At 39.4% G+C, this 18958-nt stretch overlaps 1 protein-coding gene across 1 annotated transcript; it reads right to left on the bottom strand.

Annotated features, from left to right (window-relative positions):
- Window positions 1–95: 95 nt before the first annotated feature.
- Window positions 96–8275, bottom strand: LOC146366074 (14-3-3 protein zeta-like). Its single transcript, XM_084914616.1, has 6 exons — window positions 8140–8275; window positions 7244–7654; window positions 3406–3529; window positions 3060–3223; window positions 2861–2956; window positions 96–1581 (listed from the first exon to the last, which is right to left on the bottom strand). The coding sequence occupies exons 2-6, from the start codon at window positions 7535–7537 to the stop codon at window positions 1516–1518; spliced, it is 744 nt and encodes a 247-aa protein (XP_084770742.1). The 5' UTR covers window positions 7538–7654; window positions 8140–8275; the 3' UTR covers window positions 96–1515.
- Window positions 8276–18958: the final 10683 nt, after the last annotated feature.

Here is an 18958-nt window from a genome sequence, read left to right as displayed (position 1 = left end):
TTTAAGTACAGTTAAAAATTCCTCATTTTTCCTTTTGTTTATAAGCACCAAGTTTTAAAAAAAAAAAAAAAAAAAAAAAAAGGCAAAGGCTGAACTTGGTTTATAAAATGTTTTATTTATGTTAACATAGCTGATACATACAGATTCAACAGACTGTTCAACAAGGCTTCTGGGGGGGGGGGGTGTCTACAACTGAATGAATAGCAAAATAGTGGTCCAAATCTCTAGTGACAATCACTGGACAGACTAACATTTCACCCTTTCTAGGATGTGTACAAACTTGCATTAGAAATGGATAAACTTGACATTTGGACAGGTTTGTGTTACAGCAGTCTTTCCCATGTCAGTCTGAAGATGCACAAGACCCAGAAGATCAAGGTGGCCTCTCTGCTGGAGGATGAGGAGGACTGACATTATAAATAAATCAGTATAACAGACTGGAGTGTGAACATCTACTTCAACATCCACATCTCAGTCTGGTTTTCCTTCTGTGACGTGAAATTTACAACGAGAGAAAATAAACAAAGTCCAACTAGTTCCCAGTGGACATCAAGTATCAAGACAGTGATGCATTAAGGACATTACAGGAAACTTCAAGTCTCATCACGGTGTATGAGTGATGAAAAGACGAGTTCACTGAAATTCAACCAGCTGTCCATCGGGGTCTAGTGCATGGACATCAGAGTCCTCGACATCCACAAGCTGGCTGCCTCTGAGCGCTGTTCTTGAACTCGCCACACCAGAGAGGTTTAAAGGAAGTGATGCGCATTAACAACTTATTATATTTAGGAAGTGTATCAACACCACAAGGTTTAAGAGACAAGAATGTCCCTGAATTTGATCACACGAGGCCCACTATTACCCACTAAGTATAAATGCTTCATCAGACCAAGTGAGGGAAGTTAAACCTCTGTTGCTTGGCACCGGTTTAGCTCAGTGTGTCGAGCAGGCGACCACATGCCATAAGTCTGAGAGCGGCCGGCCCGGGTTCGAATCCGACCCACAACCCTTTGACGCATGTCTTCCCCTCTCTCTGCCCCCGTTTTCCTGTCCTTTCTTCACTGTGTCTATCAAAATAAAAAGGCCAAAAAAATTAAAACTGCTGTGTAGAGACAGGTGTACTACAGTAAGATATACAAGGAAATTAGTATGTGTGTAATATTTGTTATTGGAACAAAATCCAACCATTTTATGAAGTTTAGCTTTCCAGTTGTTTTGCCTCTAATTGAGGTAGGGAATCTGATATCATGTTGAGCTAGCATTAATGGTAAACTGCACACAAAGGGGATGGCTGAGACCACAAAGTAAAGGAATGGAGGGTTCTCTCTTTTGTGTCCAAATCAAGTGTGTGTTTTTGTCGTTTCTCCCCCCCATATTAATACACAACCATTTTCAGCAATGTTTTTATGGTAGAATGTTTAAGTGGAGCATTTTAAGGAATGAAGGATGTATAAAAAGTTGTTTTTTTTCCTTTTATTTTTTGGAGTCAACCCCAGCAGCATGGGCTTGGGCTTCTTAGTTCGATGGCTTGGAGCCCTCTTCTCCCTCTCCCTCCTCAGTGGCGTTGTCTGATGTCCATAACTATGGGGGAGAGAGAGTTTTAAGACAGGCAAATATCCAGATTCATTCACAGATTATGATCAATTTAATGAAAATTTACTGTATTGTACACACTAAAAAACAGGGACACTGTTAAAATGCATTTTTAATTGATTGGGTGGGGTGGTGTCCAACACTTATCCGAACACGCAACCTGACAGTCTCAGCCATTTTACCATGAAGGGATACGGTTTTGAAGAATGACATGTTTCTTTTAAGCCAATTAAAAGTAATCGTGACTTTATAACCTCAATGTCACACAACATGCATAAGCCAAAGACAAGTCATGCTCTGGCCTTTGCTACACTGACTTGTCAAGTGACAGAAAGCCTTCTTCCCCTCAGCAGACAGACTGGCTGGATAACCACAGGAAGTCTGCATGTGCAAAAATAGCTGATTCATGCCTATGCTTGCATCTTTCATCAAAAAGGATCTGTACACTGCAGATTTGTCACTTGGGATAAAGAGTAATGGTATTTAAATGTTTGTGGCTAAGTATTGATTGTTTTTTTTCCAAACAAACCTTTGAAAAAAAAAAAGTAAAAAAAAAAAAAAAAAAAAAAAAAAAAAAAAAGTTAAATTACAACACTCCTTGTCTCCTTGTCATACATTGGGGTGGGACACTGGAAAAAATAAGGCAGCTGCCCAAGCAAAGTTCAGTTGTATGGGTATCTCGATGCAAATTAACAGTCTGGGTTATCACTGAAACTGCAAACTGAGTGACAGCACTGCTTTAAGACATCCTTACTAGTTGTGATCATACTTTGTCAATTTTCTTTAAAGTTTAAATTTCTAATTTTTACAGGTTGTGTGTCTTTTCCCCAGATGTTTGTAACTCTTTGTAAGAGTCAGTGCACACCATTCAATGGCAATATATGATATATATCTTTAAGCAACATATGAGATGTCTCCTATACAGGGAAGGAGGAAGAGGGGGAAGAAAAAAGAAAAGAAAAAACTCTTACTACTGTAGGAGTAGTAGGAGCTTAACCAGCGCTAACATATTACCTTGCCTTAGTGTGACTTAGTGTTTAACACATCAGTTTTGTGGTTTAAAAAGCACCAAAGTCACAAGACCAACAACCACAGTGATACACAAAAAAATATTCCCTTCTTCTTGCTTGAAACTTGAATTAGAAATTAAAAATACTGCCCAGCGATATTTTAGGTGTGGCTGAACATCAGGTTCATGACACTGAAACAACTATGATACATTCAGTTCAGTGAAAACTGTTTTATGTCACAAGAGTAAAACACTCACTGTCAGGTTATCTCTGAGGAGCTGCATGATAAGAGTGCTGTCTTTGTAGGACTCCTCTTGTAGATTGTCGAGCTCTGCAATAGCATCATCAAATGCCTGCAAGTGCAAAGATAAACAGCAACACTTAGAACAGATCCATTTCCAGCTGTTTACAACTTAAGACCTCAATTAGTTGTCAGATTACTATTAAAGTCTGTACCTGTTTGGCCAATTCACAGGCTTTTTCTGGAGAGTTCAGGATCTCATAGAAGAAGACCGAGAAGTTAAGTGCCAAGCCCAAACGAATGGGATGTGTGGGTTCCATTTCAGCCTTGCTGATGTTAAATGCTTCCTGGTATGCTTGCTGTGAGCTTTCAATGGTATCTAAAGGAAAAAATAAATCATTTGTGTAATTATCAAGGTTTTCAAACAAATCCATTGAACAGAAATTGTTCAACTTAAAGACTACACTCCACTTTCAGCAGGAGGCAAAACTGTAAAAATAAATGAAAACTTACAAATGCTAGTGTGAGAATAAAATAACTGTAGTACTGATGTTAACTCACTTGTTTTGTTTTCTCCACTGGCAACTTCAGCAAGGTATCTATAGTAGTCACCCTTCATCTTTAGATAGAAGACTTTGCTCTCTGAATTTGAAGCATTTTTAATTAGATGGTCCTCCAGCAGTTTCTGTGAAAATAAATGTGAGATCAATTTCAAGTTTACAGACCAAATACTGAACAGCAAAACTTCAGTGTGAATATTATTTATTGAGCCCCAAGTTAAAAGGTATGAGGACTGCAACATTCAACACCACTGGATGAGCGATGGTTCATCCAAGTGTCATGCTGGCCTACATCCATTAGAAAGCTCTCCTGCCTTTGCTCTTTACAAGTACATTCTGCATCCATCAGGAGTCAAGTGCATATGCTCACACTGTCATTTTGAAGGATCATTTTACTTGGTGGTAATTTCAGCTGAAGTTGTTCCAAATTGCACAGAACCAGGCCAGGCCTCTGGTGTGTCCCCAGCTGTCTTCTGCCCCAGATACTTGCATTTTGTGCAAGGACTGTGCAGCATGGTTTCACATCTTATTGCTGACACTGCCGTTATTGCCATTTTGAAACAGCCATGGCATTGCTTATAGGCTAGAGATTTTCTCAGATATTTTATAAGGTACTATGTTTTTACAATACTCCCATTACAATGGTCCATTTGCCCCCCCCCCATTTTAGCACACGCAGTAAAGACTAACAATGAGCATCTTTGCACAGATAACAAAGCAAACTAAATCCACCTCATCTGAATTTGAACAGTTTAGATGATAACTACATCTGATACAGTTATGGTAAGATATACAATCAGGTGCCCAAAGTTTATTTCTTTCAATAAAAATAAATAAAAAGCTACATACAACCCACATTAACATAAGTTAACCATTTGTGTGGGCTATACATTAACATACTGGGGTAACAGCAGAAACTACAAGCTGATCATTTCTCCACCTGCATGTTATGCCTAAACAAACTCCATCCCGACTAGTGCTGAGAGGTATAATGGTTTAACGGTATAAAATTTTTGATTTTTTCATATACCACGATCCCCACAGAAATTCCATGAGCAAAGTCTAGGGAAACATAGAAGCTCTGGCTGCAATGCATCATTCCCATAATTACTACTTGAAACCACAAAGTTCAGAAAAGACCCATACTTGCTCCATGTGCATACTCATTTAAATTTAAAAAAAAAAGAAGAAGAAGAAAAAAAGAAAGAAAATGCTGTCCATCTCTAGCTGGCAAATTCAGAATCTGCCTGAAATTGAATCAAGTTTGCGAGAGAAGGAAACGCGAGCCCTGATGCTCAGTGGCTAGTTTACAGCTACCTTCTCCTTTCTAATTTTGTATGGTTTTTTTTGTTTTTTTAAATAAAGCCAAAGTTCTTTAACTTACTACTTGCCTAGAGCAATAAGCTTTGGTTGTAAAAACATCTTAAGCTTTAAAAACTGTACTTACAAACTACTTTTTGCAGTTTTGAGTAAATAACTAGTTACTTAAGACATAAATGACTCCTTTTTACCATCCATCTGCAACAAAGACCAATGTAGAAAGGCTTACCAACCACATCTAGCCATTTTGCTTACATTTTACTTAAAACTTTAATTATTTTTAGCTTTTTAAACTGTTAGTTTTAAATTTGTATTTGCGTATTTTTCCATTTACCAATTTCCTTGCTTTGTGCAAATATTGCATTTAGCTACTAGCTTCTATTTCCAAGTTAAATTACTATCAACTGTTACGTTTCGGTCACCTAACAGTATTTTCCCCCAACTTCGTGATGATTAAGCTAGGCCAAGTCATTCATCTTTGAGTGGATATGTATAGAGGATTACTTTGGCTAATCTGTCGGTAAAACTCACATGGCTTAACCGATTGAAAGTGCAGATTAACTGTTTGACTAAACGAAAAGCTTGATACTCTGCAGACAAACATCAATTTTACCTACAACTTCCCTTTTACAAATTTAAACCGTTTTCAAACAAAAAGGTCCAGATCCGCCATTTCCAAACACGCTCAGCTGAAACACACAAGTGCTAAGCATTCCTCTTTCATTGCATATTCTACACAATAGACAAGAAGAGGAGTGCATTTCCCTTCAGAGCTTTCACACAAAGCTCTGATTTCAGTCACCAGTGCTCACACACACACAGCATGGTGTTGTTACATTTAATCCCAACTGTGCAAGTGCCTTCACATTTTTAATGTGAATTGATGTGCTTTCAGAGTATGGGCGGATCCCTTATCATTTCACTATTAGCTGCAGGGTGTTTCCTTTACTTTTTACATAGCAAAGGTTAATCAGGCAGAATAACACAATGTGTCTGTGTCCTCCCTTTAGAATATCAAAGATGCCTATGCTGGAAATTAAGAGTTCTGCTGAAGGCTTTAATTTTTTTAGACTGTGTACAATTTAGGGTTTAAAAGTTTTCAATAGCCTGCATCTGCTCAGCTGACAAGCCTATAGTTGTGTTTTAAAGCTCTAAATGCACATGCGTGAAAACCGGAGCAAAGCATCTCCACACCTCTGCTGTCTGCACAGTGAAAAGTCTAGCACTTGTCACTGTGCAGGAAATCAAATAAGGCGGCACATAAGCAGCTTACTCGTCTATTGCCGTCTTTGCTCTTCTTTGCGGGTGCATTACCAACTTGTAAGGCTTCAGCAGACAAGTTAAGGCATGAGCACTGACACGCCCTTCTCTGCTGACAGACCCTCAGTCAAGACTCAGTAGGGAGAAAGCTGAAAGCTGAGTCACTGCCATGCAAGCGCACATCCTCATGAACACGCATGGAAGATGGTGGAAAATGAATGCTTTCTACGTCTTTGCAACACATTTGAAAAAGGCATCAGCTCAGAAAAATTATTTCAATCTTATAACTAAGGTTTCACTTTGATCCCCTCTAATCCATTATCAAGGCCAGCTAGAAACAATGTAAAGAACCAATCTGTGATGTAGCATTGGGTTAAGTAGTAAAGCATACTCCAGCAACTTTGTAATGATAAGCCTTGAAATGCAGCAAGCAAAGTCTGAGAAGGTATGTAATTGGACTGGTTTTAATAGGTGGATCTGCACAACAAAGGATGACTTTTTTTTTTTTTTTTTTTTAAACCAATCAAGCTGGACTTGAGGAAGAGTGAGGCATTTCTGCATGTATAAATGGCACCAATAATATTATAGACTACACTGACTATCATCTACAGCATACATGCAGTGCATTTCCTAGTTTAAGCCTTTACCCATTTAGACACACCTTTCTGGTGCAGCTAATCTGACCTTTCCTCAGTTACAGCACACCCTCACAAGTTTAAGCCCATTGTTTGAAATCCAGATTCCCAAAAGACAGGAACAGTGGGAGGACAACCTAATACTTCCTTGTCCCCACTGGTTTTAGAGTCCATATTTACAGGACAACTTACAGGAAAGAGCATTGAATTCAATTAAAAATAAAAATAAAAATAAAAAAATGCAAAATTAAAATGTGTGTGCGTGTGTCATATTTAGATCTCAGGTAAAAAAGTTAAGTCTATTTGCTTAATTAAGTGCATTCTTAAAAAAAAAAAAAAAAAAAAATCTTGTAGAAATCTCTCCTTACAATAAAACACATCAAGCATTTGCCACTCCCCTCAAGAGCAAACCTAGATTCTAAAAAAAGAAACGCTGCAGTTTTAGTCACCACTAACTAAATTAGGTTGCAATAATTATAATTTAGTCAGCAATAAGACATTACAGCTTAGCTTCCAGAGCACATATTCCAAGACGGTGGTCTCCATCTCACATATAAGCAACATGCGCTATGCTGCGCGATTTAAAGAAAAAAATAAGTACAATTAAAAATATATATACTTTACCAAAACACATCTGCAGATTTCATCCAGTTCTGATTCCACTTTCTCGCGATATTCTTTGACCATCTGCTGCTTCTTTTCGCAACCCTCGGTCTTCAGTCCGATGCTGGATATCACCCTCCATGAGGACCGCCTCGCCCCAACCACGTTTTTGTAGGCGACGGACAGCAGGTTCCTCTCCTCGTTTGACAGCTCCTCTCCCATCTCTGTAACAGCCTTCATACATTCTGCCATGTCGTCGTAGCGCTCAGCCTGCTCTGCCAGCTTGGCTTTCTGGATAAGATCCGTTTTAGCCATAGTTTATATATTTATTGAAGCGAGAAATGAGAAATCCCGGGAAGGTGAGTGACAGTCGAGGACTGTTACGCTTTAGAATGGCCGTAGGATGGGATGGACGGTGGCAATCCCCACAAGCTGCGGAAAGACGTTAACAATTAGTACGATGGGACATATCAATATACAACTGGAGGACAAGATATCCCAACGATAATCGTAACGGGGCGTAAAAACTGGTTTAAAATAGCACAATTTTTCCAAATTGAACGCGTTAAATCGCTTTAGCATACAGAAATTTCTGATCCCAAACCATAAGTAACCTGTAGTGTTAACAGTAAAGAAACTTGATCTCGCTATACGGTTCTTTTAAAGCTGCGGTTTGCTGCGAGCATCGGAAGTAAGAGATCTACTGGCAAGCCCGTCTCACAATTGAACCCGCCACAAAGCTGTCTGCTGCACCTAGCTAGCGAGTTAGCAAAAGAACTAGCTGGCTACAACGGCCACTCCTTTCATTAAGAAAAAAAAAGTCACTAGTACCAGAAAAGCCTAAACGTACCTACAACGTGTCACTAAAGCAATCCCCCACTAACCGTATATTTTCCAGGAAAAAAATAAATACTCACTGTTGCTGACCTAATGAAGTCTGAATTTGCTCCCCAAAATGCTCTGTTATGAGATAGTGACTAGAAAGGAGAAGAACGGCGGCGGCAGCAGCAAAAACCCAACTGAACTGCTAAAATAAAGGGGGGTGTGGGGGGGAGAGTCATCTGAGTGTTGACTCTCCAATCATAAGTCCGTCTCACATTTGATTGACAGGAATAGTAAGCTCTGTAAACCTGTAGCTGTTTAGCGCGGGGAAAAAAGGCGGGCTTATGGTGGTCGTTTGGTTGAGCGGAACGCTGCAGAGACTGAGGCCCACGGGGTTTCCTCCAATGAGACCAAGGGATGAAGACGTCATCGCATTGCCATGGTGATGCTTATCCAATCACGCCCTTGCCTTCCACAAGCTGTGGGCACTGTAGGCGGGTGTGGTTCTGGCTTTTTTTCATGACTAGAAATTTGCCTTTTTAAGTGTTTTGGATAATATTTCATTGGTTCTTTCTTATTTTAAAGAAATCACTTGAGAACTTGAGTCGATATCTGCACATTTTAATTACTGTGGCTAATTTCTGTGTTGAAATCTATCCAGCTGCTGGGCAGTAGCCTTATGACTATCCATATGCAAAATTGCTGACAGGTTGAATGTTGATTGTTGCTTTACATTTAAAGAAGAAAAAACAAAAGGTAGCTTTCATTGTTCATTGGAGGACTTATCTGCGTTTAAATCCAGTAGGCTTTAAATCCAGGCATAAGTATGTCAGTTAATCAAATAGCAATGCTGAATCCACTTTCACATATGAAGACAAGTCAGCAGCCTTGTTTATTTTGATTTTCATTCTGCTTTTTTCCCTGGATTTAAGCTACTTCAACTGTCACCAGGATTGATTTAAGTGATTTAAATATCATCTTTAAAACTCCCAGTAATGCCCTCTAACAATGGAAGAGATTATTCTGCAGCAACTAAATAAAGTTGTTGCTTTCACATGGTAAAAGAAAGTGATCAGCTTTTGACTGAAGTAAATGGGATTACACTTTTATGACCGCATTAATTATTATACAATAATACAAAGATACAGTGGAGAGGTGTCTTTGCTTTTGATGTCGAGGACAATACAGAATAGGCTGAGTGGGCTTACGTAATGTGTTGAAAACCTTGTGAGGCTGCTCTCATCTAAAACCTGTATGACAGCTGATAACAACAGATAACAGCTCGCTCGCTCTCTCTCAGTTTCCCTGACACTTAAAAAATGACTATGATCTGTAGTTTACCTGATACTTCTAATTTTGTATCTGGGCTGGGCTTGCAGTGCAAATTGTCTGTCAAAAATGACTTTCCTTACTTACCTTGTATTAGTTGATTTGATTTCTTGTATGTTTGACAAGCAGTAACATGTCAAAACTTCAGTTTCCCAATTGACCACTTAAGACCAACTCCAAATTATAGTGAAAATCTCACGAACCTCCATTTTACAATGCCAAACTAAACAGCAAAATTAAAGGTGTTTAAAGCCTTCAACAAAAGACGATTCTTTTTTTTTTTTTTGTTCTTTTTTTAAACTAATTTCCAGCTTCTAGATAACTGAGCTTTTAAGCCAGGGTGAACTGTATGCCAGCAGTAACCCTTGTCCCGTCTCCCTCCCCCCACCCCCAACTGGCTGAGGCAGATGACTGCCCCTCCCTGATCCTGGTTCTGCCAGAGGTTTCTTTCTGTAAAATGGGAGTTTTTCCTACTCACTGTAACCAAGTGGGGGTCTGGTTGTTGAGGTTTTATCTGTATTATTGAAGGGCCTTTACCTTTTAATATAATGTGCCTTGCAGTGCCTCCTGTTGTGATTTGGCACTATAGGAAAAAATAAAATAAAATTGGTAACCTGTTGCATCGCCCACAGGGGCTTCAAGAAACAGTGTACTGCTTTGCATTTCCTTCATCACTTTCATGTCAAACTATAACATAGAAGCTTATCATATTTGATACATACAGTTTTTTAGACTTCTACATCATCAGTGTGATCTTTTTTATTTTTAAATGCCAGATATAACAAACATGATATAATTAAGTCATATATGTATATTAAAATTGAATTCATTTTTTTTAAACAAATTTGTCAGATGGTTCAATAAACTCCCCATTTTCAAATATTTCTAGCAATTATTTCATATTTCAGGTTTTAAGGGGTTAATTTCAGACCAAACCCAATTCTGGCAAGTGCTGGTGTCAAGAAATGCTACCTCACTTTAACTACAGACTACTACAAAACTACATGACAGCTTAGTTTAATGTGTCCGAGTGACACATTACAAACACTTAGGTGTGCATTTTTTTTCCATTGTTAAGCAATTGGGTGTTTTGAATGAAAGTCTGGTAACATTGTTTTTTTGTTCTGATAAAAGACACTAATTAAATCCCCTCTATTGGCCAAATATTTGGGAGTTTCCTCGCCACACCTACTGCACTGATGCACCTTATTCATCAAGATAGTTATGTAACCCTGCACAGGTCTACCCTTTCATCGAAATATGGTCACATCCTGATTTAAAAATCTTTTACATATAGTCTGTGTACCTTAGTCATATATATGAGTGGGTTAATGTAGATGCATTAGTTACCACTCCTAACAGACCTAAAGCAAGCTAACGGGGCCTTTTAATCCAAGACATAAATGGAAAAGGTCAGAACAACAATTGAGCAACACTTTCTTTCAGAATCTTAGTCTCTGATAACGCCAGCTTTTAGAGGTCTTGTTTATAGAGTCACAGGCGATTAAAGGAAGATTTAAGATCACGATTTATCATTTATAAAAACATAATGCATTATCTGAAGTGTGTCACAAATAGCCGAATCTCTGAGTATTTCAGTGCTAGATGTTATTACAGCTAATGTAAAATATCGACATATATGCAAACATAGTGAATATGAGATTTAAACTCAAATTTATCCATATGTTCTTATTATATTAGAACTGTAATAACTGTTCATAGTTTTTTTTGCACTTTCAGCGTGCCTCATGGAGTACTTTTTAAAGTTTTTGGTTCCTATTAAAATCACAAGCTTAAAAACAAGATAATTTGCACAAACATGCCTGCTGGGTGTGAACATGGGCTAAGCAAACAGATGGCCCTAGGATTTCAGTTAAATTTAGTCACTCACGCTCTTTAGCTAGTGCTTTACGATGGACATGACAGTAATTCTAGTTCTCCAAAATCACAGATTTTGGACAATCAGAGCTTCCTTCGCCCTTCATCTGCTCTCTTTAAACACAACATGTGTGCTAAGATAGGCTATTGGTAGAAAATGTACCCCATTAAAGTCAGCTAATCTGGTTTACTATACAGGTCCTCTGTTCTTAGAACCATCAGAAGATGGGAAAGAAAAAGAAGAGGAAATGTCTTTCAAGATAAGCATGCCATGCGGATAAAAAATGTAAAACACATCTTTGTGTTGTATTAAGAGCTAAAGATGAGTTTGGGATATGTACTGATGGCTTTTGTCCTTCTCATTTGCGTGATAGAAAAGAGAAGGGCTTTTTTTAGGTTGCAGCATACCCTTCACACAGTGTCCTCGAGTTTCTTTTCCCTTTCCCACGTACTCTGCTTTCATAACGCTCAGTACCTGTTCTCCCTCCCAACCCTGTTTTCACTCACCCTGTGGTTCTCGACTGACTCAGCCTTTCCAGGGATGCCCAGCAGTCAAGCATGCTCAGACACATACATATGTACTGACTAAAACAATCACACTGCTGGTTCATCACTCTTTGCTCACCAAGTGTGAGTTAAAATATTTATTAACTGTGTTTTCCCAAGCAGTCCAATCCATACATACATGCACACACATACAAAATGCTATAGTAACCACAGTCATGAATCTCTGACCTCAAAGCATTATCTCACTACAGTGTGCCACAACCCCCCGCCCCCCGCCACCGTCACCGCCTTTTTTTTAAGCCAGCTGTCTTGTGATTGGCTGCCTCTGGCTTGAACTGTGGAGATGGGCTGTGTGCATATCTGCCCTCATTGACATCATATAGAGGCAAGAGTGGAAATGAATTGCCTGAAACTGATCATTCGAATCACCATATGAGCACTCTGTCACATGACAGGAAACAAAAAGCCCAACTGGTCCCCTTTAATGAAGATAAATATGGACCTTCAAACACAGCCCTGAATTAGAAAGTCCATATTTGATTTAACACTTACGCATTGCCTCTGTAGGTGACAAATAAGGTGGCTATTTTTGTCTTTAGAGATGCCACTGTTAGATGAAGTGTCTCCTGTTCACAATAGACCAGATGCTATAAAAAGCACTGGTTAAAAGGTTGGGAATTCCCATAGCTTCAGCTCTAGTTTTGAGCTGTCTCTACCCTGCAGTGTGGCAGCTTCTCTTGCTCAGGTTCACATTTCCTGTTGCTATATCCGATATAACGAGCAGCCACAATGTGAAGTTAGAAAAAAATATGCCCAGATACTGTAGTGGAAATGTTTCATCACTCTAAAAACCTAGCCCAAAAACTGAGACTTAAACCCAACCCTTATACCAGACCTCAGCTTCAGTTCTCTTCAGAAAACAAGTAATATATTCAAGGTGCTGTGAGTGTGACTTAACTACAAGGCTAACTACAAGGCTAATATGTCACTTCTGCAATTTTTAAATCTAATCAAGTCTTTTTAGTCCAAACAGGCTTTTAGTGTAGTGAATCCCCAATAAGGCTTTAGCTTAGATTTAGAGTTGACTGTTGCTATGCGATGACAGGATATAGCACCTGAGCAGCCCTGTTCACACCAAGCTGTGTCAGTCAAGAAACAGTATGACAGCTCCTGTTGCTCTCATTTCTTGAAACGGTGGTCAAAGTTCATCTTTGATCTGTGATCTGTGTCATTTACGCAAGAGACTATGATTCAAATCCCACAGAGACACTTTTTCCCCTCAGACTTTTCCTCTCAAAACCTTATGTGATGCAGGCAGAAATCATCCGTCCAAGTGAAATATATACAAAGTTGTGCTGACTGTTATGAAAAAGAGGATAACTGGTGTCTTGACCTTGACTAGCAGCCAAAGGGAATCCAAGCCCAGTGTTCAGAATGAGATCATAGCGCTCCCAGTCTGCAGTGCTTCCTAAGCACAAAGACCTTCCCCGGACATACTGAAGTAAAAAATGCAGTTTTTGATTTTGAATTCAGGCTAACTTTGTTTGATATCACACAGAATTGTCCACTCGGTCTGGCACTCAGCTTGACAACAACATTGATACTGTCCATGGCGCTGATTGGCTAATTGTCAGTCCTCCCACAGCACTTATTGAACAGATTGTATTTTTAAATTGAGAAAATGTAATTTCACATCAGAATGCCCAATCAGTCAGTCGGTGTATTCAGCAGGGTAGATGGACTGAAAAGGGAAGAATTTCACACACTGGGCCATCTAACTAATACATTCATTGAATTTTGTAGATTCCCTTTTACACTGTATTAAAGAGGAAGTCGGAAGGGGTAGCATGAAGCCAGCAAAACATTTTAAATACCCTTCCCCATAAAGATTAAAGCCGGTGTAATTCAACCTTGCTGTAGTATAGATTGCGTGGAGGAAGCAAATGGTGTTACACAACAAGCGGGCTTCCAAAAACTCCCACCCAGGGTGCTACAGTACCGAAGACTCAGCCAAATGAAACAGAGATAAGAGTAGGCTGAAGTGCTCCTCTTTCTCTCCCAGTTGCCATCTGTCTCTTTTTCATTGTTTCATCTTCATGGGCTCTTTTTCATCTGTTTATTTTTGCTTTATTGCTGCATGGAAAGTTGGAAACACGCACATGGTATTAACAATTAGCACAAACATCTCCTTATCTGTGTAAAAATCATTGTTACTCTGTGTTTGCAAGGTACACGCCCAGCTACCAACACCCTGCATGCATCTTCTTAGGAGAGGAGACAGAAGGGCTGATGGGCTTCTGTGTCGACTTGCTGAGTTGAAACGTGACCAACTCTGCACAGGAATGCAGCCAAGAATGAAAGCAGAGGAGAGAGTGAATGCTTTCTCCCAGGAAGTGCGATTACGAGAACGCGTGTCTTCTTAGGGGAGAGGCATTGGTGTCCTAGTAGGAGTATATTTTTCAGTTGTACCACAAACCAAAGGCTCTGCATGAAAGTATTTTCTGTACACATCCACCTTCTGTTTAATCCTTGGAACGATATGCTTCCTGTATAAACGTATTATTCGTTTGGATGCATTGGATGTGTCATTCTGGGAATTTTTGTCTAGCATGCCAATCACATCCTGCTTGAATCTTGCTAGAGATTTGTAGTTCAACACAGTGAGCATCAAGTCTGTATTATTGTGATTGTTAAGCTGCTTTTATGCAGTTAAAGGATTGATAGAAAATTGTCATTAAAAGAAAAAGTAGAAATAAGCTGTTCTGTATTTGTTCATCAAAAATGTTGAGCAGAAATGTTAGGTATGCATAATTAATGTTATGAAAGTAAATTTTTAAACGCATTAAAAGTTCAAGAAATACACTTGCGCAGCCTTTTTCTTCTTCATCTGTAATGAACTAAAATGGAAACTTACTAAAGCTGGTTTGATTCTGGACACTCCCTGTGGTTTACCCAAAGGTGAGATGAGTGGCCCACTGCTGTGTGCCCCAGGCATGAATTGTAAAGTGTCACAGAGTCTGTATCCTATGTGGCCGCAATGCAACTGAGGATGAATATTATTGTTTGTTTGTGGCAAACACTATAGCAACACTTTGACCAAGAGACAAATGCAAAATGCAGAAGCATGCGCAGAGGTCCTTTTATTTTCTTTTTTTTCTCTTGAGTTTTTTTTATGAGTCATCAGAGGGCACCGCACAACCACTGGGACAGTAAGAAAACAGACACTGCCACAACATGCCTGCAGAGAAAGCTGCTGCTGAATCAAAGGGAAATAACGGGGATGACAAGGTTTGAGAAAACATTGAAAAATACTTGTTTCTTATTTGCTTTGGTAATTGATTAAAGTAGATGATCATGATGACCACTTTTTGATTAGAATGACTCCCTTTTCAATTCTGTAGGTGAAAAAAAGGTTTACTAAAATGCACAACCAGATGTAAGAAACATAAACAGTGATGGAGCAATACTGGAAGAGCATCTGGGAGAAGGATGCAACCCATAACAGCAATTCTCAGTGGCTAGTGGATCTAAGTGCAGACCACAGCAACCTCCCTGAACAGGATCCAGTAACCATCATATTGGCAGACATCCAAGAAAGGGTCTCCAGTATGAAGAGCTGGTCAGCGTCCCTCCTTGCTGCCTTGATCTTCTTCTCTAGTCTCCTTCTTCATGGAGGATACTGCTCCTTGTGAGTGTTCATCTTGTAGCCATGTATCTCAGTGATCACTGCTGCCGTGGTGCTGCAGCTGGTCGGTTTCAGAGGGTGCTTCACGTAGTACTGGTAAGTGGCCACGGAGGGTCCAGCTTTCCAGCTTAGCCATGATCCTGTCTCTCTCAGGTCAGCTGCTTGTGCACTCAACTTCAGCGCCACAGTTGTACTTAGATCTGGACTCCAGGTCGAAATGTTTAGGCAATAACTAGGCATATCTTGGCATGGTGTGCTGAAACTGTGAACTAATTTGGTATGTTTACAGTTGACATTATAGGCATGGCGTCACAAGATGATGTAATTATGATGATGTGGTCAAAGAATTCAGAAATGGGTTTTCTCCCACACATCATCATCTTTATAACCTGTGACACAACACAAAATTTAAAAAACCTACGAAACCTAAAAATCAGGAAATCAATTACTCAAGAAAAGAAGAAAAAAAGAAAAACTACAACATGCAGAAATGGAGTCGTGTCAAGTATAGGACATGTGATGTGCAGTTCACAGACCTCTTCAGCTGTAGTAGGGCAATAGTTTGCAGACATTTTGAATGTTATCTTTAGGCACTTTAGTACTAGCAGACGTCCACACAGTTTGTTCACATCTGTTTAGTTGAATCTATTAAAAAAACAAAGATAACACAGTTTGGCAGGCACAAAAATGTATTTTTTCCACCAATGAGGTGATTTGCAAAGAGCTATTTGCTGAAAACTGGGGAAACTAGACAAGAGGACAAAAGAAGAACGTGGCAGGATTAAAACACTGGCTACATCACATGAACAGTAACAGAAAGTCATGTCCCTAAGAAATGGGCATAAAATACAACAAAGACTTTACACAGGACCCCAGAGACGCATTTTTAGTTGATCATGTATTGGTCACTGAATCCTCACAGGCATATTCTCAGTGGAAGGGTAGCTATCAAGAAGCCATTCTTAATTAAGGAAAAAAGGGAGAAAATGCCAGTCAAGCTTGGTCCTCTACCTGGGAGTTTGATAGTTCTGCGCAGTATCTTAGCTGTTCCTAGGACTGCACTCTTCTGGACAGAGACCTCTGATGTTGTGCCTGTTGAATCTGCTGAAGCCACTGTTACAGTTTTCAGGGTTACATCTCCAAAATCTCTTATAACCCCTCAAACTTCTGTGGACTTTACCTTTTACATCAGATCCAGCTGTTCCTTTAGCCCCTACTACTTCTCTGCTCATGGTCTTTCTTATGAAGTTGCTGCTTTGCCTGCTTTATCCATCACAATTGCGGTTTTCTGTCAACCACTGCATCTGGTTGGTTGGACAGCAGCTGCTTGTATGTCTGAACCTCAAATATCCCACAGGACCTTTGCCCTGCTGTTGTCAATCACCTTTGTCAGTGGAGTTGGGGCCCTTAGTCCACATGTTGTGCAGATGTTCCTGTACACTATCCCAGCACTCGGTTGTACCTCTCGGAGTATGCAGTCTATGCTTGAATCTTACATCTTGCTACTAACTGCTGGAATGTCTTCAGGGCACCTTTGCACAGTCTGAAACTATGTATAATTCTTTAACGCATTTGTTTTGTGGTACTGGATCATAATTCTGGTGGTGTCCTGATATTCTCTGAAAGTATACATTTCTATAAATGTGTATATTTTAGCCACAAGCACGAGAGCTTTAAGTGGAGCAGTTATTCTTTCAATGACAAAAGAACAAATGGCTGTAACCTCTTTTTGTGGTATACATAACAAAAATTCAATGTGGCTGGTGTGAAAGCCAGTGAGCTTATAAGAGACACATACACACAGTCCAGTGCTTCATCACCAAATTAGTATGGACCACATGAAATGGTTTGGGGGCTTGCTGTTAATTATTAAGTGGCTGAGTCAGGTCCAGAGCCTTGCAGGAAAACAGCAGCAGAAAAGGTTACAGGGAGCATGGCATGGGGCTCATTTCTAATGAATTTAAAAACACCCTACAATCATTTGAAGCTGATATTGTCTATTGTTATGTGATGCAAACGGTCTGTCACGCTTAACCATTGCACACACCCACGTGCTGACAAAGCCATTTGCAGGAGATTACAGCTTGCACCTCCTGCAAAACAGAACAGGCCATCATGAGTTTTCATCCCATCCTCCTCCCTTCTTCCCATTACCACCTCCTCCCTTTGCTGATTTTTCTGACAGTGCACTCTGTAATTTCTGGGTTGCCTCTGCATGCCTCTGAGGCACAGATTATTGAGATAAACTTAGCAACAGCTAGCCGGGTCAGCCTGCAGACCCTGATAGAGAGAATGAAGAAGAGCAAGTAAGGGATACAGTTTTACTGCTTGAGCCTAAATATGTGAAACAGAGCAGGTTAAACAGGTCACTGTGCAACACTGCTGTGCAATCAATACTGCAATTGTAACTAGGCACTCATACTATAGTTCTCTTGGCTTATTTAGCATTGTACCAGGACGCTAAAGAAGAGATAAAGAAAAACATATATAAACAAGGACAAGTTAGTCATTCAAGGACATTACTTTTTATTTATTTACTTGATAAAAATACTAGAGACATGAGAATAGATCCTTTACTGTTCATGGTCCTAAAGTCAGCAGTGGACAGCTTTTTGTCTGAGACTATTTCTTAGATAGGTGCAGTAACCTTTCTTGTAAATTCCAGGAAGTTACTGTGAATGAGCAGGAAATAGTCTGCCTCATAACCACTGATACTATATATATATATATATATATATATATATATATATATATATATATATATGTGTGTGTGTGTGTGTGTGTGTGTGTGTGTGTGTGTGTGTGTGTGTGTGTGTGTGTTTTTACTTGAAGGATTGTGTGCTATTTAAGAAATGATACGGTCATTTATGAGTTTACCGGTGCCAGTCACTTTATGTTATCTTTAGACTGATGCAGGCCCAAAGGGAACCTCTGAGGCTGCCATGCGAAGCCATCATGAATGTGTCAAAATCTGGAGTTCCTCTAATGTCACACCAGAGTAAAAATATGACTTCAGCCTCTTTACGATTAGGTAAAATCGGTGTTTCCTAGATTATTGCACAAAAATGAATTTGGTGACTGATTGCAAATAGTTATAGCAAGAACTTTTGATAGAGTTTTGTTAGAGTGAAAACTGTCCAGTGGTGCTAATATGCTCACACTGACGCTCTGCTGCTTCAACATCGTTGCTTTTCATTAATCGCGATTTTGTGGCAGAATGAAGACACTGATGAACACTTAAAAAGATGCGGGGGAATGATCTGAGTTGGGGCATGATAAAGTGTCTGCTTATTTTTATGTTTATTTGTTTTTATTTGTTGTATAAATAGCGTTAAAAATTAGCTAAATCACTAGCGATTGTTAGCTAATTTTAGCTTTCTGTCCAACAAGTCTGCTGGTATATCGCTACACACGAAAATAATAAAGGAACTGCTTTATCATTTCAGTTTGTTAAAGATTTCTGTTCCTGTTCTGGGCTTCATTGTTTGTTTACAGTACAGCTCCACATCCAGGTG

This window comes from Perissodus microlepis, chromosome 19, assembly GCF_051167445.1.
Source record: "Perissodus microlepis isolate ML-2025 ecotype Zambia chromosome 19, ASM5116744v1, whole genome shotgun sequence".
NCBI classification, from domain to species: Eukaryota; Metazoa; Chordata; class Actinopteri; order Cichliformes; family Cichlidae; genus Perissodus; species Perissodus microlepis.
This window is presented reverse-complemented; position numbering and strand designations above follow the sequence as displayed.

What these genes read in the sequence shown, in the direction of transcription:
- LOC146366074 (XM_084914616.1), bottom strand. Translation starts at nt 7,537, where the DNA reads ATGGCTAAAACGGATCTTATCCAGAAAGCCAAGCTGGCAGAGCAGGCT. An exon ending in CCTGTGAATTGGCCAAACAG is followed by an intron (nt 2,957 to 3,059) that starts GTACAGACTTTA and finishes TTGCACTTGCAG; the next exon opens with GCATTTGATGATGCTATTGC. An exon ending in TCCTCAGAGATAACCTGACA is followed by an intron (nt 1,582 to 2,860) that starts GTGAGTGTTTTA and finishes TCTCCCCCATAG; the next exon opens with TTATGGACATCAGACAACGC.